At 53.2% G+C, this 24,478-nt stretch overlaps 1 protein-coding gene across 3 annotated transcripts in view; it reads left to right on the top strand.

Annotated features, from left to right (window-relative positions):
* usp34 (ubiquitin specific peptidase 34) overlaps positions 1-24,287 on the top strand; it is a 55,400-nt gene extending 31,113 nt beyond the window's left edge. The window contains exons 29-78 of one of the 3 annotated variants that reach the window (XM_035405783.1): positions 154-279; positions 632-754; positions 909-992; positions 1,088-1,174; positions 1,594-1,794; positions 2,074-2,156; positions 2,376-2,416; positions 2,524-2,648; positions 3,130-3,282; positions 3,388-3,492; positions 3,697-3,752; positions 3,978-4,282; positions 5,168-5,331; positions 5,907-5,972; positions 6,116-6,262; positions 6,459-6,515; positions 6,757-6,834; positions 7,054-7,148; positions 7,832-8,004; positions 8,304-8,454; positions 9,128-9,206; positions 9,765-9,818; positions 9,962-10,057; positions 10,217-10,281; positions 10,416-10,491; positions 11,264-11,311; positions 11,533-11,598; positions 11,694-11,774; positions 12,145-12,230; positions 12,851-13,019; positions 13,791-13,865; positions 14,060-14,211; positions 14,734-14,887; positions 15,021-15,065; positions 15,293-15,397; positions 15,700-15,847; positions 15,989-16,293; positions 16,524-16,853; positions 17,143-17,300; positions 17,557-17,635; positions 18,105-18,231; positions 18,700-18,807; positions 19,026-19,130; positions 19,313-19,437; positions 19,827-19,950; positions 20,470-20,549; positions 20,797-20,937; positions 21,169-21,315; positions 21,914-22,070; positions 22,575-24,287. In XM_035405783.1, the coding sequence (XP_035261674.1) occupies positions 154-279; positions 632-754; positions 909-992; positions 1,088-1,174; positions 1,594-1,794; positions 2,074-2,156; positions 2,376-2,416; positions 2,524-2,648; positions 3,130-3,282; positions 3,388-3,492; positions 3,697-3,752; positions 3,978-4,282; positions 5,168-5,331; positions 5,907-5,972; positions 6,116-6,262; positions 6,459-6,515; positions 6,757-6,834; positions 7,054-7,148; positions 7,832-8,004; positions 8,304-8,454; positions 9,128-9,206; positions 9,765-9,818; positions 9,962-10,057; positions 10,217-10,281; positions 10,416-10,491; positions 11,264-11,311; positions 11,533-11,598; positions 11,694-11,774; positions 12,145-12,230; positions 12,851-13,019; positions 13,791-13,865; positions 14,060-14,211; positions 14,734-14,887; positions 15,021-15,065; positions 15,293-15,397; positions 15,700-15,847; positions 15,989-16,293; positions 16,524-16,853; positions 17,143-17,300; positions 17,557-17,635; positions 18,105-18,231; positions 18,700-18,807; positions 19,026-19,130; positions 19,313-19,437; positions 19,827-19,950; positions 20,470-20,549; positions 20,797-20,937; positions 21,169-21,315; positions 21,914-22,070; positions 22,575-23,266 (6,597 nt within the window). In that variant the 3' untranslated portion in view covers positions 23,267-24,287. The remainder of the gene's footprint in view (positions 1-153; positions 280-631; positions 755-908; positions 993-1,087; positions 1,175-1,593; positions 1,795-2,073; positions 2,157-2,375; positions 2,417-2,523; positions 2,649-3,129; positions 3,283-3,387; positions 3,493-3,696; positions 3,753-3,977; positions 4,283-5,167; positions 5,332-5,906; positions 5,973-6,115; positions 6,263-6,458; positions 6,516-6,756; positions 6,835-7,053; positions 7,149-7,831; positions 8,005-8,303; positions 8,455-9,127; positions 9,207-9,764; positions 9,819-9,961; positions 10,058-10,216; positions 10,282-10,415; positions 10,492-11,263; positions 11,312-11,532; positions 11,599-11,693; positions 11,775-12,144; positions 12,231-12,850; positions 13,020-13,790; positions 13,866-14,059; positions 14,212-14,733; positions 14,888-15,020; positions 15,066-15,292; positions 15,398-15,699; positions 15,848-15,988; positions 16,294-16,523; positions 16,854-17,142; positions 17,301-17,556; positions 17,636-18,104; positions 18,232-18,699; positions 18,808-19,025; positions 19,131-19,312; positions 19,438-19,826; positions 19,951-20,469; positions 20,550-20,796; positions 20,938-21,168; positions 21,316-21,913; positions 22,071-22,574) is intronic. The other 2 variants (XM_035405785.1, XM_035405784.1) reach the window with 2 other exon arrangements.
* Positions 24,288-24,478: the final 191 nt, after the last annotated feature.

Raw genomic sequence — 24,478 nt, 5'->3', positions numbered from 1 at the left:
TGATTGACTCTGTGTTTTTTGTGTGTACGTGTGTGTGTGCGCGTGTGTATTTTTGTGTGTGTGTGTGTGTGTGTGCACGCGCGTGTGTGTGTGCGTGTACATGTACGTGTGTGTGTGTGTGTGTGTGCATGTACATGTGTGTTCTTCCTGCAGAGCATGCAGAGTGAGGAGCTGCACCTCCATGCTGAGAACCTGTCCCGGCGCGTTTGGGAGCTACTCATGCTGCTGCCCACCTGTCCCAACATGCTGCTGGCCTTCCAGAACATCTCCGAGGAGACGGTCAGTCAGCCACGCCCCCTCTCCTGAACACTGTCCAATTACATTTCAGTTCAGTCAATTCAGAAAGTAAATTGAAATTAAATTGGCAACTTGCCAGAATGCCAGTAATGTTCTTTTTACGATAATTTTCTTAATTCATAATTCATCAATTTAGTTGCTGTCTGAAACTCTGAGTCAATTTTTATTCTAGCCCGACTAATTTAAATCACCAAATGTAAAGTGTTTGATATTGATTCTATAATACATTGTGACTGCAGTTCCACCTCCTGAAATGAAGAGGGCGTTGTTGTCTGGGTGGGTGCTCTGTCCTGTGTATTATTCCTGACTGGTGTGTGTGTGTTTCCTCTATCAGGGCAGTGACGGGCTGTGCTGGAAGGACCTGCTGAGGATAAAGAGCCCTCACAAACTGCTGTACGCTCTGGAGATCATCGAGGCCCTGGGCAAGCCCAACCGTCGCATCAGGCGGGAGTCCACGGTAACGACCCCGTCTGCCACGCCCGACCCGCTCTTCTCTCGGGTCGCCGTTTCGCAGCCTCACGCTGTGCATGCTGGTCTTCATTCTGATTCACCTCCGATTTATTTGTATGATACACTTCAGTCAAGTCTCATGAGTCTTGTCCTGCCTGCAGGGGAGCTACAGTGACCTGTACCCGGACTCTGACGACTCCAGCGAGGACCAGATCGAGAACAGCAAGAACTCCTGGAGCTGCAAGGTACCGCCCGTTCTTCTGGGGTTGGACGACGGCCATTTTCTGACACTCAGAGCTGCGACCAATCGCATGATCTCTCTCCTTTCCTCGCTCCGCAGTTCGTCTCCTCCGGAGGCCTCCAGCTGCTGCTGGAGATCTTCAACTCGGCCATTCTGGAGCCCAAAGACCAGGAGTCCTGGACTGTGGTGAGTGCTCCAGACCACCTGCGTTAGCGCGGAGACAACATTACATCCACAGGGCTTGCAGTCATTAAAGGGTTAATACTGCGACTGAGAACACCAAGCGCACAGAAACATGCTGTGTGACCCTTTGAAGAACTTGAACTCCATTGCTTTCAGTTACCAGCAGTGATTGTGACATCAGCATTAGAATGTTCAATTTAGAACGTTCTGATAACATATGTTTGTGATCTCACAATCATAAAGCGTTAATAGGATGATGATGATTTGTGGGAAATGCAGTTCTAGCAGCTCTGGGCTTGGAATGGATTCCTTCTGTTTTTTTATGAAGAAATGCAGATCTGACCTAAAGTCTGGTTCTTTTGACCGTCTGTCTGTCTGTCTGTCTGTCCATTCACCTGTCTGTCTGTCTGTGCGTAACGCAGTGGCTGCTGGACTGCCTGGCCTGCCTTCTGAAGCTCATCTGCCAGTTCGCCGTGGACCCGGCCGACCTGGACCTAGCCTACCACGACGTCTTCGCCTGGTCCGGTCTCTCCGACACCCAGCGCAAGAGGGCGTGGCCCGGGAAGTCCCGCAAGGCCGCGGGGGATCATGGGAAGGGTCTGCACATTCCTCGGCTCACTGAGGTATCTAGGCAACCGCATTCTTTCTCGGCTGATTTTTCTCTTATTTTTTTTTTTGGTTGTTGTAATCGCCTACATTCTTCTTTCCCTGTGGGTAGTCATTATCGTTCTCGTCTCCCTTGGTTTCTCACAAACCCGTCCGTTGCCTGTGCTGCTATTTTGCGTTTTTTTCATTCTTGGAGTTGTTCTCTGTGCTCCCTTTGGCCACCCTTCTCTTTCACCCCGTTTCTAATGAGCTGGGTTTATGCAGCTACTCAGGCGTGTCCCTCCCCGTCTCTCCAGGTGTTTCTGGGCCTTGTCCAGGGGACCAACCTAATCCAACGGTTAATCAACGTTGCTTACACCTACGACAACCTTGCACACAGGTGAGGGGACCGGTCCGTTTGCTCTCACCTGACAGGGTGCACAGGCGGCGTCTGCTGCAGGCTTTATAGAGCTGCAAAATATGCAGATTGATTATGGGTATTGTTGTAATGGGTAATGAATTAAATTTCCAGGTTATGACCTTGATGTGAATGTGTCAGTGTTGTTGGTACTCCTGTGATAAATGAGAACATCTATGGTGTTCACCTTGTTTTCTGCAGAGCTTTGAAAGCGCAGTCCGACCACAGATCTCGTCACGAAGGTGAGCTCGCGTCTGGGGGGGTGGGAGGAGCCTGCGGTGGTGCCTGTGGAATGTTGGGCCTGGTTGCCGTGGAGACGTGTGTGTGACTCTGTTGTGTTGCGTTGCAGTGACACACTACTCCATGTGGCTGCTGGTGAGCTGGGCACACTGCTGCTCATTGGTCAAATCCAGCCTGGCTGACAGCGACCACCTGCACGACTGGCTCAAGAAGCTCACCCTATTGGTGCCTGAGGTGAGGGGGGCGTGGTCTGGCTGTGAGGGAGGTGGAGGGGGTGGGGCTTTGGAAAAGAGAAAGGGTCTGGTCTTTTGATTTGTGAGCATTTAGTCCAATTGCAGAGATCAGTTAGTTGTTATTATTTTATTTTTGGTAAATGTAGATGAGTATATTTTAAGGTTCCAGTAGAGCGTTTGTCCACCTGGAACCTGGAAGTGCTGATGAAATGCTTAGTGACATTGCTCAGTTGTGTAAGGTGTTATGGTGGAAGTGTGGATCTGTAAGCTGACCGCGGTGTGTGAGGTGTTTATGGTGGAAGTGTGGTTCTGTAAGATGAACGTTGTGTGTGAGGTGTAACGGCGATGTGTGGTTCAGTAAGCGGACTGCTGTGTGTGAGGTGTTTATGGTGGAAGTGTGGTTCTGTAAGATGACCGCTGTGTGTGAGGTGTTTATGGTGGAAGTGTGGTTCTCTAATCCGCCCGCTGTGCCTGTGTTGCAGACGGCGGTGAGGCACGAGGCCTGTAACGGCCTGTACAAGCTGTCCCTGTCGGGGCTGGAGGGGGGCGAGTCCATCAACCGCTCCTTCCTGCTGCTGGCCGCCTCCACGCTGCTCAAGTTCCTCCCCGACGCACAGGCGCTCAAGCCGCTCCGGGTGCGTCCGCCAACCGCGACCGCCAACGCCAACGCCGCCGCCACCAACGCCTGTTTTTCCGCCTGCCTGCCTGTCGAGACTGACGGGCCGTTTCCCTCTCCGCAGGTGGAGGACTGTGAGGAGGAGCCTCTGCTCAGGACGGGGTGTAAGGAGTACTTCTGGCTGCTGTGCAAACTCATCGACAACATCCACGTCAAGGATGCCAGTCAGGTGGGCGTGGCCTCTCATCTGCCGATTTCGGGCCTTTTAGGCTCCGCCCCCCGGAGCCCGTTTACATGCCAGGGAGCGGAAGCTGTCTCGCTGTGAGGGTCACACGCATGTGGCAGGGGAGCTGTTGGGCGTCGGGGCTCGTTAAAAGGTGCGTTTAAAATGGCCGCTCGCTGATCCTGCCGGTTGCCTCTCTGTTCCCCTCAGACCACGCTGCTGGACCTGGACGCTCTGGCGAGACACCTGGCCGACTGCATTCGCAGGTGAGACACAGCCTCTCTCTCCCTTCGGGGGGTGGGGGGGGGGGGGGTCTGCGGGTTCAAATCCGACCCCGTGGGCTCCCAGTTGACCAGTAGGGGGTCGCTGTTGCGCAGTTCTCATACAGCCATTCTGGTTAGATCAGGATAAATGAATGTGGACGGCTGTTTCCGTACCCTGACCCCTCTTGTGCTCCCCCCCCCACTCCACCCCATCCCTGCCCCCCCCAGCAGGGAGATCCTGGACCAGCAGGACGGGAACGTGGAGGACGACGGCCTGACGGGCCTGCTGCGCCTGGCCACCAGCGTGGTCAAGCACAAGCCGCCGTTCAAGTTCTCGCGCGAGGGCCAGGAGTTCCTGCGCGACGTGCACAACCTGCTCTTCATGCTGCCCAGCCTGAAGGACCGCCAGCAGCCCAAGTGCAAGTCGCACTCCGCCCGCGCCGCCGCCTACGACCTGCTGGTGGAGATGGTCAAGGGCTCGGTGGAGAACTACCGCCTGCTGCACAACTGGGTCATGTCCCAGCACATGCAGGGTAGGGGCTGTCGCTGCGGCATTGTGGGAAAGGGGGGGGTGGGGTGGGAAGGTTGAGTCTGCTCGACAAGGAGTGGTAGACCCCATTTTGACTTACGGTGTCTTATTGGGGAAAACTTGCCTGCTCTTCCAGTTAACTGATGACTTTGGATGGCGCCCAATCGTGTGGGGGAAGTTGCGATCTTGTCCGTTTTAAAACATGAAATGAATGGTGCTTTGCATGCTGGGAAGTGTAGTTTAGATGATGGTTTATAGGTGGTGGAGATGAACCCTCAGGGCCTTATAGATATAAAACCCCACCTGCATCGAGACTGAATCTTTCCTGTCCCAGTGGGCTGTTCGCTTTGCACCGTGTCAAATAAATTTAACACAGACAGCAGCAACAGTAATGGACGATTGACTTTACAAATGGCATGCTTGTAATGAATAATGAATTCAGATTTCATCACGGTGTGGTAGGGCCGTCGGTCTCTAGTGCTGTTTGGAAATACACTGGGACTCCGTCCAGGCGAGAGCCCGTCTGTCTGAGTCTATCTCGGGCTGTTTTTCTCTCCGCTGCAGTGTTTATTGATTTGCTGTGGATTCTCATCCTGTTGATTATTGATCACTGAAGGGCAGCTCGGGCTGTTATTTAGAACTGAAAAAGTATATTTATTCAGATACTCTTCCAGCTCAGCGTTATGAAATATGTTTTAACCCATTAAGATGTAAGATCACAGTAATATGTGATTTAGTGTTCTCAACTGAACATTATAATGCTGATGTCACGATCGCTCCTTGTAACGGAAAGCAGTGGAGTTCTAGAACACTGACTGGGAATAAAACATTCCACAAAGCCCCAGTCTTCAAAGCCCTGACAGTGGCATTGCCCTCCCCCGTCCCGCAGCCTCCCACGCCCCGTATAAGTGGGACTACTGGCCCCACGATGACGTTCGGGCAGAGTGCCGGTTCGTGGGGCTCACCAACCTGGGCGCCACCTGCTACCTGGCCTCCACCATCCAGCAGCTCTACATGATCCCCGAGGCCCGGCAGGCTGTCTTTACCGCCAAGGTGAGCGGCATCCCGCTACGCCTGCACCTTCTCCTTCTGCCCCTGTTCCACCTGCACCTTCTCCTTCTGCTCCTGTTCCACCTGCAACTTGTCCTTCTGCTCCTGTTCCACCTGCACCTTATCCTTCTGCTCCTGTTCCACCTGCACCTTCTGCTCCTGTTCCACCTGCACCTCATCCTTCCGCTCCTGTTCCACCTGCACTTCCTCCTTCTGCTCCTGTTCCACCTGCACCTTGTCCTTCTGCTCCTGTTCCACCTGCACCTTCTGCTCCTGTTCCACCTGCACCTCATCCTTCCGCTCCTGTTCCACCTGCACTTTCTCCTTCTGCTCCTGTTCCACCTGCACCTTGTCCTTCTGCTCCTGTTCCACCTGGTCCTCCTCTGCCTCCATCCAACTCCTGTTCCTCCACCTGGCTGGAATTACATCTCCCCTTTATCCATCCTCTTCCACCTGCTTCCCTCCCTCCATCCAGCTCTACTTCCTTCTCCTCCTCCACCTGGCTGTAATTAGGTGGAGGTTAGAGTCCTGGTTCTGTATGACGTGTTTAACGGTGATGCGTTTCCTGTCTGTTCCAGTACGCAGAGGAGATCAAACACAAGACCACCCTGCTGGAGCTGCAGAAGATGTTCACCTATCTCATGGTGAGCAGCACCTGCCTGACTGGACACAGTCTTCTCCTCCTTCATCCCTCAGTCCTGTTCTCACTCTCATTCTTTCGTTCTATCCCGTCCTCATCTCCCCTTCCTTCTTCCTTGTGCCCCCCCCCCCCCCCACCCCCCTGCAGGAGAGTGAACGGAAGGCCTACAACCCCCGCCCGTTCTGTAAGACCTACACCATGGACAAGCTGCCTCTCAACACTGGCGAGCAGAAGGACATGACCGAGTTCTTCACCGACCTCATCACCAAGATCGAGGAGATGTCCCAGGACCTGGTAAGCCCCGCCCCTTCCTGCCCACGCCTCACTTCCTGTGTCTCTTCCCCTGGTATGGGGGGAGGAGGGCTCCCTGTTCAGTCTTACTGAACCAACATGCAGTACGGTCCCTCCTGAAACAAACGGTTGAGATCTGTGTCTGTAGGCCGGTGGATTATTGCGTGAGTTTTGTGTGAGTGATGTCTGTGTTTTTCAGAAAAACACGGTGAAGACGCTCTTCGGAGGGGTCATAACCAACAATGTTGTTTCTCTGGTAAGGAGTCGTTACCCTGATTCAGCGTAGTTCAGCCGTCTGTTTTTTCACTGGGATGGTGGCTCTGGGTTTGGGCTTTGCCGAAGACCCAGGGTGCTATCTGTGTGGAGGCTGTTTGAGGCTAGGCTAATGCAGCTGATTTACTGTAAGGTGAACTCTGTACGTGCACGTGTGTGTGTGCATGCACGTGTGTGTGAGTAAGAGAGCTGTTTCACTCCAAGGTGAACTGTGTTTGTTGCAGGACTGTGAGCACGTGAGTCAGACGGCAGAGGAGTTCTACACGGTCAGGTGCCAGGTGGCCGACATGAAGAACATCTACGTGAGTTTCCTCAGTGTGTCTGCGTGGGGGGTGGGGGGAGGGTGGGTTTCTGCGTGGGGATGGGGGGGGGGGGGGCATGGGGGGGGCATGGTCTGACACACTTGCTCCTCAGGGGGCTCGACCCTGTGTTGCAGTTTTTTCACTCCCCTCTCTTTCTGAGAAGTGTTTATCCGGCTGGTCTCCGCTCCATCTCAGCATTTCCCTGTGTCTGTCTCTCAGGAGTCCCTGGATGAAGTGACCATCAAGGACACGCTGGAGGGGGACAACATGTACACCTGCTCCCAGTGCGGGAAGAAAGTGCGGGCGGAAAAGAGGTGGGTCTCGGGAGTCAGTCAGCCAGTCAGCCATCAAGCCAGCCAGCCATCCAGCCAGCCAGCCAGCCAGCCAGTCAATCAGTCAGTCAGCCAGCCATCAAGCCAGCCAGCCATCCAGCCAGCCAGCCAGCCAGCCAGTCAATCAGTCAGTCAGCCAGCCAGCCAGTCAGTCAGTCAGTCAGCCAAACAGTTAGTTAGTCAGTCAGTCAGTCAGCCAGCCAGTCAGTCAGTCAGTCAGTCAGTCAGTCAGCCAGCCAGCCAGCCAGCCAGTCAGCCAGGCAGTCAGCCAGTCGGCCAGTCGGTCAGCCAGCCAGTCAGCCAGTCAGCCAGTCAGCCAGTCAGTCAGTCAGTCAGTCAGTCAGCCAGCCAGCCAGCCAGCCAGCCAGCCAGCCAGCCAGCCAGCCAGCCAGCCAGTCAGTCAGTCAGTCAGTCAGTCAGTCAGCCAGCCAGTCAGCCAGCCAGTCAGCCAGTCAGCCAGTCAGCCAGTCAGTCAGTCAGTCAGTCAGCCAGTCAGCCAGTCAGTCAGTCAGCCAAACAGTTAGTCAGTCAGTCAGTCAGTCAGCCAGCCAGGCACGTGGAGCATAAAGACGAGTGTGTAGGGGGCGTGAGGACAGGAAGTTGTGACCCTGCGGCGGCGGCGCACGATGCTAACGCTGCGCTCTTCCCTCCTCTTCCTCCTCCAGGGCCTGCTTTAAGAAGCTCCCGCGCATCCTCAGCTTCAACACCATGCGCTACACCTTCAACATGGTGACCATGATGAAGGAGAAGGTCAACACCCACTTCTCCTTCCCCCTCCGGCTGGACATGACGCCCTACACCGAGGACTTCCTCATGAGCAAGAGCGACAGGAAGGAGGGTACGCGGCCAATCAGGGACCGGAATCTTAAACTGGGCTCTGCTGTGATTGGACAGTGGATCTACTGGCTCTCAGCAATGTGCTCTGTGATTGGATAAAAGCTGTTTTGTGATTGGAGAAGATATCACTAACTGGGCTATTTGCACTGTATTGTTAAAGATTCCTTGACTCCGCTGTCTGTGCTGTAAAGAGAGAATTGTTAGTATCTGATCAGCAATTGGATGAAAGCTCCCAAGACTCTGTGCAGCCTGTTCTGTGATTGGACAAGGTCTCAGCGGACTTTGCTGTCTGTTGCGCAGGCTTCCGGGAAGACGGGGAGCCGAAGGTGGCGGAGAGCTACGAGTACGACCTCATCGGGGTCACCGTGCACACGGGCACCGCCGACGGCGGCCATTACTACAGCTTCATCAGAGACATCATCAACCCGCACGCCTACAAGAACAACAAGTGGTGAGTGGGCTGGAGCTCCGGGCAGCAGGCCGCGGCCTGTTCTCCCAACCGAGAGCCCGGGCCTAGAGCCAGGCTGCTCGACTCCTGTTTCTGGAGATCTAACTGCCTGTAGGCTTTCACTCCAGGCCCTGACAAAGCACAACAACATCTAGAGTCAGGCTGTCCAACCCTGTTCCTGGTGATCTACCAGCCTGTAGGGTTTTACTCCAAACCAAACAAAGCGCACTTTCAACAGCTAGAACAGCGCTGCCCAACCTTGTTCGTGGAGATCAACCAGCACGTAGGGTTTCACTTCAACCCTGACTTAAGTACACCTAATTCAACAGCTCGAACAGCGCTGCCCAACCTTGTTCATGGAGATCAACCAGCATGTAGGGTTTCACTTCAACCCTGACTTAAGTACACCTAACTCAACAGCTAGAGCAGGGCTGCCCAACCCTGGACACACTGCTCTTGATAAATCCCAGCAGACCCTGAGGCTATTTTCCCTGTGACATGAGTGGTTGAGTTGACTGTGTGACCGCTTTAATCCATAAAGTTAAAGAGCTGAATAACAGCAAAGCAAGCAAACCTAGCAGCTCTGCAGAACCAGGATTGAGCATCCCAAGCCTGAAATACATTTTTTTTTCTGGAACGGTCTGTTCCCTGGTGTTTGACTCCTGCTCTCTCACAGGTACCTTTTCAACGACGCGGAGGTGAAGCCCTTCGACTCTGCTCAGCTGGCTTCTGAGTGCTTTGGGGGCGAGATGACGGTAAGCTTGGGGTGCAATCTGCACACAGCCATTGCGTGTTTCTCTGGGTTCTTGGCAAATAATGTATGTATCCTCCTTACCGCTATATCAGACTAAATTACGGTCTAGTCGCAGTCCTGTTGTGTCATGTTGCATCATTGGTTCCCGGTCTCTGGGCTGTATTTGGACAGTCCAAACGTGTTGCCACGGTTGAAATGGAGGGTATAACCTTGAATAACAGCTGTGATGTTCATTTCAAAACCGCAGGAGTGTTTCACACAAGCAGAATGTGACCGTTACAGTTGGTTGCCGTGGTTATGTTCCAGACTCGCTGGAAAACGAACATTGCTTTCACATAAATATCACACACGTCTGGGGTTTTCAAGTTGAGAGGACGCTCTAATTTTTTTATCGCTGGCCAAGAATTTTGGACCCCTCATGTATCTTTGTGTTTGGCTGGTATGTTTGAATTGGAAAAATTGCAGCCAAAGAAAGTAAACCTCTCGAAATGGAGGCATTCCTGCGGTGTGGAATGTACGCGGTTCAATAAACTGTTTTTTTTTTTCGGTTCCCTTTCAGACAAAGACTTACGATTCGGTCACAGACAAGTTCATGGACTTCTCCTTTGAAAAGGTGCGTTGTCTCTGGTTGTCGCGCGTGTGGGGTCCTCTGGCCGTTGAGTTTCTGTTTTTGTTCGAGGTCGGTCGGGGGTCACTGCGGACGCTAACGGGGGGGCTTACGGGTTTCTCTCTCTCTCTCTCTCTCCCTCCCTCCAGACCCACAGTGCCTACATGCTGTTCTACAAGAGAGTGGAGCCGGAGGAGGAGAATGGGAAAGATTTTAAATTCGACGTTTCTCCCGATCTGCTCGAGGTAGGACTTCCTGCTCCCACTGTGGCCAGATGGGCGGAAAAAATGGCGGTTTATTATTTTAGCCTCCCCGACCAGACTTTTTCCTTTAACCTTTGACCCCCCTGCTGTTTGTTTGTACGTTGCCAAACGTGTCGTGACCTTTGACCTCTTGTTTTGCAGTGGATTTGGCATGACAATATGCAATTTCTCCAGGACAAGAACATTTTTGAGCACACTTACTTCGGGTGAGCGACGCCGGCCCCCTTTTTTTGATTGTACAAACCCAGGTCCCAGTCGCTCGCTGAGAAGCTGTAGCCAGCCGCTAACTCCCGCCCTCGCGCGCGCCTCTGCTCTCTGTCTCTCTCTCTCTCTCTCTCAGGTTCATGTGGCAGCTGTGCAGCAGCATCCCCAGCACCTTACCCGACCCCAAGGCCATCTCCCTCATGACCGCCAAGGTGAGGCGCTACAGACCCGCGCGGTGGTGGTGTGGACTTGGCCGTGTGAAGCCAGAGGTCACCGGGCTGGGGCCGTTCTGGTCCTGGCTTTACACGGTTCTGGAGTCTGTCTGGACCGGGGATCTCAAACTCCCGTCCTGGGCTGGGTCTGGACTGTTTCTGGACCGGGGATCTCAAACTCCCATCCTGTGCTGGGTCTGGACTCTGTCTGGACCGGGGATCTCAAACTCCCGTCCTGTGCTGGTTCTTGGCTCTGTCTGGACCGGGGATCTCAAACTCCCGTCCTGTGCTGGTTCTGGGCTCTGTCTGGACCGGGGATCTCAAACTCCCATCCTGTGCTGGGTCTGAACTCTTTCTGGACCGGGGATCTCTAACTCCCGTCCTGTGCTGGATCTGGACTCTTTCTGGACCATGAATCTCAGAACTCCTGTCCTGGACGGGTTGTGACGTTCTGCACTGTGTGCTGGCTCTGGGTCCCTCTCAGCTTTTTATTTGCTTAATTTAGGCCATTGATTGGCTACACAAGTCCACACACAAAGGCCTAAAATTGACTGCTAACTGAGAGGGCGCTGTAAAACCTGCTGACACTGCAGATATCCGAGTTTGAGATCCCTGCTTTGCACTGTGGGTGTCTGACAGGCCTTGATGGGCTGAATGGCCTGTTCTCATCATTATGTATTCTTAGGTATTCATGCTTTTTATTTACACTGAAGATTTACAAGCTCTGAAGTGCACATTACTGTCATTAACAAAGTGCTTTTCTCCCGTACAGCTCAGTACATCTTTTGTCTTGGAGACGTTTATTCATTCAAAGGAAAAGGTAAGCGATCATCGGTCTTGTCTTGGCATTCCTTACGCTGTTAATTCTTTAACCCTTTCTTTCCCTGTTGGGGCTGAACGGTTAGGCTAACCTGTTCAGAAGGAAAGGAAGTCCAGATTTAGTTTGCAGTGAATAGAATGCGCCTGTGGGTTGTCGTGGTAATGGTAGTGGGTTGCTCTTCCAGAGACGGTATATTGACGGTTTCTTTTTTGTGTCGGCAGCCCACCATGTTGCAGTGGATCGAGCTCCTGACCAAACAGTTCAACAACAGCCAGGCGGCCTGTGAGGTAAGCACTACCACCAATCACGGTGAACGGTTTAACCGCGTTTCAACCATGTTTCCGCCATCTCTGACCGCCACCCTCTCTCCTTCGTCTCCCAGTGGTTTTTGGATCGAATGGCTGACGACAACTGGTGGCCCATGCAGATCCTCATCAAGTGCCCCAATCAGATCGTCCGGCAGGTGAGGCTCGTCCCCTGATTGGCCGCCCGCTCCCTCGTGAGCTTGTTTATGAGCGGTGGTTAAGGCCCACTGTCAGAGGCGTGATCCAGGGCTCAACACTCCTGCGCGTCCCTGAGAATTTTTGACGTGAACTGTAACTTGTAAGGAACTGAGTAGAAATAAGCATTTGTTGGTTTGTTTTTCTTGTATGGTTAAAAATACATTTTTCTTCTGGGGGGGAAAGAATTTCACTTATCTGCTGGAATTTTGTACTGTTGTCTAAAGAGATGAAGTTGTCCTATTTCAGATAATCTGGTGTGTGATTTGATGTGTGTCTGACTGGGTCTCTAGACCTGGTGTGTGATTTGACCTCTGTCTGGGTCTCTGGCAGATGTTCCAGAGGTTGTGCATCCACGTGATCCAGAGGCTGAGGCCGGTGCACGCTCACCTGTACCTGCAGCCTGGCATGGAAGATGGGTACGGAGCTCCTCCCCCTTTTGTCTGCGAACACGTGCTCGTTTTACATTTCTGCTGCCCTCTTCTGGCAGGCATTGGTATTGCCAGTCAGCTGTATTAAATTAAAGCTTATATTTCCAGTGGTTGAGTGGATGCAGGATAATCATCAGTTCAGTCCGTCTCCTGTTCACAGGCTGTTCTCATCTGGTTAATCAAATCGTAATCAGTCCTCTGCTTGAGTACTTATTATGACAGAATGCTGCAGACGACCTTATCAGGGTCTAGGGCAATGCCATTTCAGTTCAGTTAATTTAGGAAATTAATTTCAATTCAAGACATCATGGGTATTTTTTAATTTAATTTCCTAAATTGAAATGCAGTTGACCCTGTTTATCATACATTATGTATTAAACTGAAATAGGATTCCCCTCTTGCTCCTTCCCGTTTATAACAGTGGGCTCTCCTCTTCAGCCAACCGCCGGTCTTGTTCCCAGGATCTCCTGGTGTTCCCTAACCACAGTTTGACCATGTGCTCCCTCTCTCCCTCCCACCCTCTCTATCTCCCCCTCCCTCCCTCCCTCCCACCTTCTCTCTCTCTCCCTCCCCCCTCTCTCCCCCTCCCCCCCCCTCTCTGGGCGCAGGTCTGATGATATGGACGGTCCGGTGGAGGACATAGGGAGCCGCTCGTGCGTCACACGCTTCGTCAAAACCCTGCTGTCAATCATGGAGCACGGGGTGAAGCCACACAGCAAGCACCTGACCGAGTACTTCGCCTTCCTGTACGAGTTCGCCAAGATGGGCGAGGAGGAGGTTGGTATTGTCCTGGTCCTGTTCTTACCCGATACCCCCCAGCCAAACTCTCTAATGGGCCTGTCTGTACCCGATACCCCCCAGCCGAACTCTCTAATGGGCCTGTCTGTACCCGATACCCCCTGCCAAACTCTCTAATGGGCCTGTCTGTACCCGATACCCCCCTGCCGAACTCTCTAATGGGCCTGTCTGTACCCGATACCCCCCTGCCGAACTCTCTAATGGGCCTGTCTGTACCCGATACCCCCCTGCCGAACTCTCTAATGGGCCTGTCTGTACCCGATACCCCCCTGCCAAACTCTCTAATGGGCCTGTTCTTACCCGATACCCCCCAGCCAAACTCTCTAATGGGCCTGTTCTTAAATACCCCAAAGTGAAACTCTCCTCTCTCTGCCTGTCTGTGCCCAAACCCCCCCAGCCCAACTGTCCTCTAACGGGCCTGTCCTTACCCGATACCCCCCCAGCCCAACTGTCCTCTAATGGGCCTGTTCTGACCCAATACCCCCCCAGCCCAACTGTCCTTTAACAGGCCTGTTCTGACCCAATACCCCCCCAGCCCAACTGTCCTTTAACAGGCCTGTTCTGACCCAATACCCCCCCAGCCCAACTGTCCTCTAATGGGCCTGTTCTGACCCAATACCCCCCCAGCCCAGCTGTCCTCTAACGGGCCTGTTCTGACCCAATACCCCCCCAGCCCAACTGTCCTCTAACGGGCCTGTTCTGACCCGATACCCTCAGCTAATGGATCTAATTCTGCTTCTCTCCCTGCAGAGTCAGTTTCTCCTCTCCTTACAAGCCATCTCCATTATGGTCCATTTCTACATGGGAACAAAAGGCCCTGAGAATGTGAGTCATGTTTCATGACCTTTGTATACTGTAAGCTCTTATTGGTGGAAGTCCTGTGCCAATTTATGATGCTCCATTGTGATTGGTGGAAGTTCAGTGCTTTGCTCTATTGCTGGATTGTGATTGGTGGATGTGCTGTGCAGTGCTGTATTTCTGTACTGTGATTGGTGGATGTGTGCCCTGCTCTTCTTCAGCCGCAGGTGGAGGTGCTGTCGGAGGAGGAAGGGGAGGAGGAGGACGAGGAGGAGGACATCCTGTCCCTGGCGGAGGAGAAGTACCGGCCGGCCGCCCTGGAGAAGATGATCGCTCTCATCGCCCTGCTGGTGGAGCAGTCTCGCTCGGAGAGGTGAAGGACCAATCGGAGAGCTGCGTTCGCACCCCATGACCATCCTCACTCACCATCCTATTCCCCTGGTCCTGGTTTCATCCACCGGCTCGGTTATAGACTCTTGCCACCAGACTTCCTTATTTGTGGGTGAATGTGGACGTGGCTGAACCTGAGCCTGAGAATGGGCCTTGCTCAGTCCGTGTGACGCTGTACCCGCTGTTTATCTGGTCTCCATCGCCATCGTGTGGCTTCTGCTGAGCATCGCTGAGCGAGCGAGCAAGTAACAAGGCAACAAGGGAGGGAGAGAGAGAGTACCGTTTCCATGGTTACGTCCACAGTCACTGCCGAAAACCATCCGTGTCCTCGTGTGAGCCCCCGAAGCTAGATCTGCCCCATCTGCTACCCCCCCCGCCCCCCCTTCACACACGTTTTAATGTGATTCTGTATTTGGAAGAGAGCAGATGGTGGTGTTTCAGTTCTTCAGTCTGATGTCGTTATTTACCGCTGCTCCCCCCTCCGCCCCCCACACCCCCCCCCCAGGCACCTCACGCTCTCCCAGAACGACATGGCGGCTCTGACTGGAGGGAAGGGCTTCCCCTTCCTGTTCCAGCACATCCGCGACGGCATCAACATCCGGCAGACCTGCAACCTCATCTTCAGCCTCTGTCGCTATAACAACCGGCTGGCGGAACATGTTAGTGCGCATGACTGAACCCGTGACTGTTTATAATAAATCAATAAAGCTTTTTTAAAAATTAATTCTGTGGAATTAATTTTGCGATATGTAGGCATGCATAAATATCGGTTTGTTGTTCTTTCTGTTTCAGATTGTTTCCATGCTCTTCACATCCATTGCAAAGCTCACTCCAGAGGTACGTGCTGTTACTTATCTGCGTATATGTGGTTTGTTTATCCTTAGGATGCCTTGCATTTGAGGGACAGGTCTCTCTCTCCATCTCTCTCTCTCTCTCTCTCACTCTCACTCTGCCTCTGTCCCTCTGTCAGTGTATGTCAGTTATATTTATTGGCCCTTGGTTCTGTGCTGTTACAGCATGTGTATATAACAGCCTATGCTGTTCTCTCTCTCTCCCTCTCTCAGGCTGCTAATCCCTTCTTTAAGCTGCTGACCATGCTGATGGAGTTCGCTGGAGGCCCCCCGGGCATGCCCTCCTTCGCCTCCTACATCCTGCAGAGAATCTGGGAGGTAGGCCCCGCCCTGCCCCGACCTGCCCTCCCCCACCTCGCCCATCCCTACCCCGCCCTGCCCCGCCCAGCCCCGCCTCAGCGCCTCCACACGTCTCACACCGTTCTGAGGGACACTGTTTAGGCCGCGGTGGTCTTGGCCTGAAGGGGCTCCATCTCTTACACTCCTGTAGTCAGACTCATCTGCAGTCTGTGCATCAGGAGCCACACCGCTGGCCCTGACGGCTGCCAATGCTACTGCCTCCATACTGCAGGGACTGTACCTGACTCTGTGTGTGTGTGTGTGTGTGTGTGTGTTCTCAGGTGATAGAGTACAACCCCTCGCAGTGCCTGGACTGGCTGGCGGTGCAGACCCCCCGTAACAAGCTGGCCCACAGCTGGGTCCTGCAGAACATGGAGAACTGGGTGGAGCGCTTCCTGCTGGCCCACAACTACCCCCGCGTTCGCACCTGTACGGAAAGTTCCGGAATTTAGGGCCCCTTGTGACCAGCATGTCAGCTGACTGTGTTCAGAAATTCAATGTGGAATTGTCAAAAAAAAACTTAAGTTAAACTTCTGACCTTTGAACCTTGACCTCTCGCCCCCCCCCCAGCCGCAGCCTACCTCCTGGTGTCCCTCATCCCCAGCAACTCGTTCCGGCAGATGTTCCGGTCGACGCGCTCGCTGCACATCCCCACGCGGGACCTCCCGCTCAGCCCCGACAGCACGGTGGTGCTGCACCAGGTGTACAACCTGCTGCTCGGCCTTCTGGGACGCGCCAAGCTCTACGTGGACGCCGCCGTCCACGGCACCACCAAGCTGGTGCAGTTCTTCAGCTTCATGACCTACTGCCTCATCTCCAAGACCGAGAAGCTCATGTTCTCTGGCTACTTCATGGACCTGTGGAACCTCTTCCAGGTAGGCGTGGCCTGGTGCCCGTTTGGGTGGGATGTGGTCAACACCGGTGGTGGAAAGAGTCCAGTTATGCACTGGTGTTGATTTTTATTGTTTTTTGTTTTTGTCTTCATCCCTCTCTCCCTCCCTCTCCTTCGCTGACTCTCCCTTTCCCACCTCCCTCCCTCTTTCTCCCTCTCTCCCTCCCTCCCTCTCTCTCCCGCCCTCTCTCCCCTCTCCCTCCCTCTCTCCAGCCCAAGCTGTCCGAGCCGGCCATCGCCACCAACCACAACAAGCAGGCGCTGCTGTCCTTCTGGTACAACGTGTGCGTGGACTGCGCCGAGAACGTGCGGCTGGTGGTGCAGAACCCCGTGGTCACCAAGAACATCGCCTTCAACTACATCCTGGCCGACCACGACGACCAGGAGGTGGTGCTGTTCAACCGCGGCATGCTGCCGGCCTACTACGGCGTGCTGCGCATGTGCTGCGAGCAGTCCCCCGCCTTCGCCCGCCAGCTGGCCTCCCACCAGAACATCCAGTGGGCCTTCAAGAACCTCACGCCCCACGCCAGCCAGTACCCGGGGGTGCGTGTGTGCCCCGCCTCTGCTCCTGGGGACGGGGGTTCAGTTTCGCTTTCTCTGTCTGTCTCTCTCTCTCTCTCTCTATCTCTCTCTCTCTACCTCTCTCTCTCTCTCTCTCTCTCTCTCTCTGTCTCTATATCTTTTTACTGTGTGTTTGTGTGTGTGACTGTGTTCACACTGTCCCAGGCGGTGTGTAGAGGTTACTGTGTGTGTGTGTGTGTGTGTGAGAGAGAGTGTATTATGACTCTGTTCTCTCTCTCTGTCTGTCTCTCTCTCTCTCTCTCTCTACCAGGCAGTGGAGGAGCTCTTTAACCTGATGCAGCTGTTTGTGGCTCAGCGGCCGGACATGAGAGAGGAGGAGCTGGAGGATGTGAAGCAGTTTAAGAAGACCACCATCAGCTGCTACCTGCGCTGCCTGGACGGGCGGTCCTGCTGGACCACGCTCATCAGGTGTGAAACACACACACACACACACACACTCTTACACATGCACACACACACACACACACACACACTCTTACACACACACCACCATCAGCTGCTACCTGCGCTGCCTGGACGGACGGTCCTGCTGGACCACGCTCATCAGGTGTGAAACACACACACACACACACACACACACACGCATTTACAAGCTTGCACACAAGCACTCTCACAGACGAGCTCATTCTCTCTCTCTCCCTCTCTCCCCCTCTCTCTGTGGCAGTGCCTTCCGAGTTCTGCTGGAGAACGATGAGGACCGGCTGCTGGTGGTCTTCAACCGGGGCCTCATCCTCATGACTGAGGTCTGTACCGAGGGTCTACACCACACCTTAAAAAAAAAGCCAAATTCTGAATCAGTTATTAAGACAGAATGTCCCAAATATCTCACAGGGGTCCTTGAGTTCATCTTCAGACTTTAGAGAGGACAGTTCCAGAACATGTTTGAAATAATCTGCCTTAGGCTGTCGTGCAAGAATGTCGCAGTGGTCACAGGTGTGACCTGTTAACCCTCTGAAGAGCAGGTTTGGATTGGATTGTGTTTTCAGCATTCTGAGTCAGTGTTCTAGAACGCCATTGCCTTCGAACACCAGCAGCGATTGTGACATCAGCACTAGAATGTTCAGTTAGGAGCATTCTAATCACAGTTGTGATCTCACACCTTGAAGCGTTGACCGCTCATGTTAGCTCTGGGGTAACCATAGAAAGGCATGTAATCCCAGGCAGTGTCAGACTATGTCATGTGACCAGTTCGGTATCCCCCACCCCCTCTAGTCCTTCAACACGCTGCACATGATGTACCACGAGGCCACCGCCTGTCACGTGACCGGGGACCTGGTGGAGCTGCTGTCCATCTTCCTGTCCGTCCTCAAATCCACGCGGCCCTACCTGCAACGGAAAGGTAAGGGACAGGCCCCGCACACCGCTGAGACCTATTGTAGCTGCCAGCTTTTTGGTGTGTTCCTGCACTTCAAGTGCTTAATTGTATTCAGTGTTTGGGTATAGGGTATGCTCACACCTCCTGTTTACAAGGAAACCACAAAAACTGGCAGTCAGTTTGAGATCCCGGGATTGGCATTTTGGGTGGAGTTCTTTGGGGACTAAGTGGCCTGTTGTTATTCTGTTGTTTTGTTATATCCTGGTATTTTTAGCGTACTGTCTTGACACACGATGTCGGTCAGGCGTGGTTGGTGTTTGGAGCTGGAGGTTCTGACCCGTTTGTTGGTGTTTGGAGCTGCAGGTTCTGACCCGTTTGTTGGTGTTTGGAGCTGCAGGTTCTGACCCGCTCGTTCGTGTTTGGAGCAGGTGGTTCTGACCCGTTTGTTGGTGTTTGGACCTGGTGGTTCTGACCCGTTTGTTGTTCTTGCAGATGTGAAGCAGGCCCTCATCCACTGGCAGGAGAGGATCGACTTCGCCCACAAGCTGCTCACGCTGCTCAACTCCTACAGCCCCCCCGAACTCCGCAACGCCTGCTTAGGTGCTTTCACTGAGCTGTGTTTATCTGCGCGGTTCCACACTGTGGTCTTAACCCCAGTCCTAAAGCATTTTGTTGTAATAGCTGACAGACACTATTTATTTCTAAATTAAATGTTTGATATCCCTTTGATTTCTAAATGAAATGTTTGATATCAGTTTGATTTCTAAATGAAATTTTTGATAGCGCAGCTCTAATGTTTCTGGTCTTTTCCCCTGCAGATGTGTTGAAGGAGCTGGTTCTCTTGAGTCCACATGACTTCCTGCACACGCTGGTGCCCTTCCTGCAGCACAACCACTGCACCTACCACCACAGCAACATCCCCAGTGAGTATCCTGTGCACTGGCTTTAGCAGTGAACAGCGTTCCCCTGTGTTTCCCCTCGATTCCCCTCCAACCCCCCTCCAGTCCTTCACTGACACCCCCCGTGTCCCTTTGCTAACCCCCCCGTGCCTCGTTGACCCCCCCGTCCCTTTGCTAACCCCCCCCCCTGTGCTTTGTGTTGGCAGTGTCCTTCGGCCCCTACCTGCCCTGCAGGGAGAACATCAAGCTGATGGGCGGGAAGAACAACATCCGGCCCCCAAGACCCGAGCTCAACATGTGCCTCCTGCCGACTATGGTGGAGACCAGCAAGGTGGGTGGGGAAATGGGCGGAGACTGTCAGAGTGGGTGGGGAAATGGGGCGGAGACCAGCAAGGTGGGTGGGAAAATGGGCAGAGACTGTCGAAGTGGGTGGGAACAGGTGGAGATCAGCAAGGTGGGTGGGGCCTGGGCTTTATAAGGAGCAGGAAAAGAGGCAAAGACCAGGATGACATGGGTGGATCCAGCGAGGTGGGCGGGGACAAGGGAAGAGGAAGAGACCAGCCAGGTGGGAACGGGGCTGGGGATTCGTCCCTGGGCGATATGTTCACGCCCAGCTTCACTCGCTCGGACGTTTGGTTTCCTCGTTCGGGTTCCGCACCGCCGGAAAGACACCGCAGTTCCTTCCTCCTTCACGGAGTCTGTGTGCTTCCCTCCTTTCAGGGGAAGGACGAGGTGTACGACCGGATGCTCCTGGACTACTTCCTGTCCTACCACCAGTTCATCCACCTGCTGTGTCGAGTGGCCATCAACTGCGAGAAGTTCACCGAGACGCTGGTCAAGCTAAGTACGTCCGCACGCCGTGCTGCTTGGCGCTTGTGTGGCAGAATGCGCTGTGCGAGCGCTCTGTCTTCATCACAGTGGCGTACAGGTATAAAGAGGGAAGCACAGTGGAAATGAATGGGAATTTGGGCCAGTACCCACATCAGTAAGACGTGCAGTAATGTCATGAATGCCCTGTGAGTTTTAGCGGAACGATGTATACTGTAAATGGAGAAATCTGGGTGACAACATAGTAAATGATCTCTTAACGTTGACACATGTTCAGGGGTAACAAAAGTTTAGGAGTACGCTAATGCTTCCCAGTTAGTCCATGTGCTCCTGAATTATTTTTCTAGTTGGCACACATTAGTTTTTAGGGGTCAAGCCCTGATTTGCTGTGGAGCTCTACCACAGTCTAGGAGCATGTCGCGCAAACACGAGGAAGCCAGATGGACACAGTTGGTTGGAAGACCTATCGTTCGAGCAGAGAAGGGTTGGGTGCAGTTCTCTGATTCTGACTCTAGGGGGCACTGTCTGGTTTCAGGTGTCTTGATTGCCTATGAGGGGTTGCCTCTGCACCTGGCCCTGTTCCCTAAGCTTTGGACGGAGCTGTGTCAGTCTCAGGTAAGCCACGCTGTCACCCCTGCCCCGCGTCCAGGTTTGGGCTCAATGCTGTTAGCGCATGTTAGCCGTTAGCATTACACAGTGGGGTGTCAGCAGTGAACGTATGACTACACTGGAGCGTGCGGGCTTTATTTTTCCCTTATGTTTCTGGAATGGTCTCCGTGCTGGTCCCGTGTCAGAGTCGGGGTGTGTTCGCGGGTTTTTGACTGTGTGTAAGTGTGTAAAGCTGGCTCTGTCTTCCGTCCAGTCGGCCATGGCTAAGACCTGCGTCAAGCTGCTTTGTGAGGACCCGGCCTTCGGGGAGTACATCAAGTGCATCCTCATGGACGAAAGAACCTTCCTCAACAACAACCTGGCCTACTCCTTCCTCACCTGCTTCCTGCACAAGGTGAGCACTCTGAAGCTCCCACAGGCCCTCATATGCTTCTTTCCTGTACACAGAGAGGAGGCTGGGTAGTGTAGTCCATATTGAAAAACTATGACCCCTCCCCCATGATTAAGCTTTTACTGAATCTGTGTAATATTTGCAGGGTAAAAGCCGAGCTTTAGTGCCACATTTACCCCTCAGCCAGGTAAAACTGATCTGTTCCTACCTTTACGTGTCTCCGTGTGCCTTCAGGTTCAGAACCAGGTGCTGTCTGGGCCCAACTGCGCCAGTCTGGTCAACATCCTGGTCACCAACCTGGTGAACCAGTACCACAGCCAGGAGTCTGAGCCGGCCAGCCAGCGAATGGAGATCTGCAAGAACAGTGGCGTTCTCAACGCTGTGAGCCCCCCCCTTTACACCCTTACGCCCTTCACACCCCTACAACTCATTTAGCACACACGCTTATCCAGAGTCACTTACACAGCCTGGTGTTTTAGTACATGCGAAAAGTAGATATACAATCAATTTATGCAGTTGGACTTTTAAGGAAGCAGTCGCAGGTTAAGTACGTAGAACGGCAGTGCCCCTTCTTGGAAATCAAACCCGCAACCCTTGAGTGACAAGCCCAGTTCCCCAACCCACTATACTATATCCAGTCGCACATTAAAACTCTGGAAAAGTGCGTGGATGGCCCGCAATGCGTGGACTTTGACCGGTTGATTTTGCATTAGGTGTTTATAGTCATTCTCTATTGTGTGGCCAGTGTATGTAATCAGTTGCTTATTGGCCTCGTTGATAAAAGTCAGCTTATCGCTGCAGTTGTTTATCTGCGTTCGATCGCTAACGCCCTGGCCGAGCTTCAGAATACTGCGTGTACAGTGTTCCTTCTGTTCCTGAATCAGTCTCCGTGCTTAAAGGAAGTGGCCGAGCCAGTGCTGATTGGCCCCTGGTGTCTCCTGTCCTCTCTCTCCCCCCCCCCGCCACTCCCCCCCTTCAGGACCTACGGGCCTTGGCTCTGCTTCTGTCGGTGCACACGCCCCCACAGCTGGACCCCGCCCTCGGCCCCGCCCTCCAGGACCTGCTGGCCAAGTGCCGGGCCTGCCTCCAGCACCGGAGCAGCCTGGAGCAGGAGGCCAAGGACCGCAAGGCCAAAGGTACCCGTCGGCCTGTAGGGGGCGCTCTTGCCCACGGCGCGGTTTTGGGGGGGGGCGATTCCATTTCAGGGAAGACTTAAAAACTCTCATCTTCAAAGAACACAGATTTGCTGTTTTTCAGGTCATGAGATGGCAATTCAGTTGGCCCATTTGAAAAAATGCTTCCATGGGCTAGAAATTTAGTTTGCCTTCATACATGGATCATGTGACTTGTGCTGTACTAGTTCTCATAGAAAGCGTTTTTTAATCAGTGTTAGATTTGTTTTGCCTTTAGCCAGGTAAGGTTTTGCCAGTACTATTCTCTTCCTGTCATGACCTGGCTTTACTTGAACTATGCATCATAAAACATTCATAAATTTGTTATAACCAGGGGAATAACACCTGTTATAACCAGTCATGGTAATGTTATAAACGCTTATTACAGATGTCATGTCAGCTGTGAAACTGTGACGTTTTTACACACGGCAGCTCACTCCCTCGGCCACTTCCCCTCCTCTTCCTCAGCAGACGAAGAGGGCGCCACCCCGGTGAAGCGTCGGCGTGTGAGCAGCGAGGAAGAGCACCCGGGCGGGGTGGAGGTCGGCGGCGGGGCCTGCCCGCCCGCCTCCTCTTCCTCGGCCTCCTCCTCTTCCTCGTCCTCGTGCGCGGAGGCCAAGCCGGAGACGCGGGAGGCGCTGACGCCGGGCAGCGCCTCCGACACGGAGACGCGGGACTCCTCCGTCATCGACCCGGGCACCGAGCAGGACCCGCCCTCCCCGGACTCCGCCCCCAACCCCGCCCCCGGCGCCTCCTCCCCCAAGGAGGAGAAGATGGAGGCGTCGTCGTCGTCCTCCTCCTCTTCCTCCTCGTCCTCCTCCTCCCCCCCGGACGGCGCGGGGGGCGGGGCGTTCGGGCCGCAGCCGATGGCGGTGGCAGCGGCGGGGGGCGGCGGTAAGGAGGAGGAGGAGGAGGGCCGGAAGGCCGGCGGCTCGAAGGCGGGCGAGGAGGACCAGCCCTTCCCAGCGCTCCCCGAGGCCGGCGAGGCTCCAGGCTGCCCCCTGCAGGAGACGGACTGCGTCCACGCCGCAGCGCACGGCCTCTGGAACTTGGCGCAGCAGCAGGACGTTCTGGACACGCTGTGCCGGACCGTGGAGGCCGCCATCGGCGCCGTCGCCAAACTGTCGGCGAAGGGAACGCGCGCCTCCTCCGTCTCTTGACGGCATTTCCAGCGCGAGTCTGGCTTTTTAATCCTTTTCTTTCTCTCTCTTTCTTTCTCGCTCTTTCTCTCTCTCTCTCTCACACACACACAGACACACCCATGAAACCTGTTTAACTACCCTGTTCTGTTTTTTTCTCCCCTTTCCCCCCAACCTTCTTCTGTCTGTTTTTGTTTTAAAAGAACTCAAATCCCCCCCCCACCCTGACCCTCGACCCCTGACCCCTGACCCTCGACCCCCCTGCCGGCTGTCCTGAGCAGTTTCTCTGCGCTTCCGTCTCGTCACGTGATCTTTACTATTTTTTATTTTTTATTTTTTAGCTTGAATGGCAATAGATTCGCACCGTATGCTTGAAGTGTCCGGGGCTGTAGACACACAGCCTCGGACTAATAACTGCAGCTATAGCACATTTTCTCAAAGGGCGCGCAAAAAAAAAAAAAAACCTCTATTTTACTCGTCTTCTTTTTTCATTTTTACTTATTTCAGAGTTCTTTGAAGTGATTTATTTGTTTTGAGGTTGCTGTAACGAGGGGGAAGGTTTACAGAGTTTTAGTCTTCTCTCTCTTCTGTACGTAATTTAATTTTATTGCATTTTTACTGTGTATAAAATGGTGTCTTCTGTGCCAGTTTTGTACTTTATTAAAGGAGGCCTACCCGGCTCCCGGCTTTGTGGTTATATCCAAACTAAGTTTACTTGTACATTAAGGAACCACATAAACCTTGATTCTGTTAAGAATCCTCTTCTAGTTCTGACCTGGCCGTGTATATGAGTATATATATGGTGCTTTATTTGACAGGATGCCTGTGGATGAAATAAAGCGCTGCTGGTGTGGCTGTTGGAGCTTTATTTTATTTACTGAAATACATTCCATATTATATTGTCATTCTCGCATTTCCCGATGTTTGTGTTTGTTTCTTTTCTTTTTGTTTTGTTTTTTTTGTTTGTTTTATTTTAATTGAGGATAACTTAAATAAAAATTATAATATGAATGATTATCAACCAGAATCGACTAGAAGCTGAGAGATTGGTTTGTCTTTTTGTACCCACACACACACACACACTCAATTACAGTACACAGCATAATGTACTTGATTTGGTCTATTTAATGTCGATATGTGTGTCTGGCTGGGATTACGGGGGGAAAGGTCATCTCTTTTCAGCGAAGGCTGAACTTCCAAGACCTTCTCACACGTCCACGTCAAGATTCAGCT

The sequence above is a fragment of the Anguilla anguilla genome, chromosome 2, assembly GCF_013347855.1.
Source record: "Anguilla anguilla isolate fAngAng1 chromosome 2, fAngAng1.pri, whole genome shotgun sequence".
NCBI classification, from domain to species: Eukaryota; Metazoa; Chordata; class Actinopteri; order Anguilliformes; family Anguillidae; genus Anguilla; species Anguilla anguilla.
Note: the sequence above shows the minus strand (reverse complement) of the source record. Positions and strands in the feature narration are given on the sequence as shown.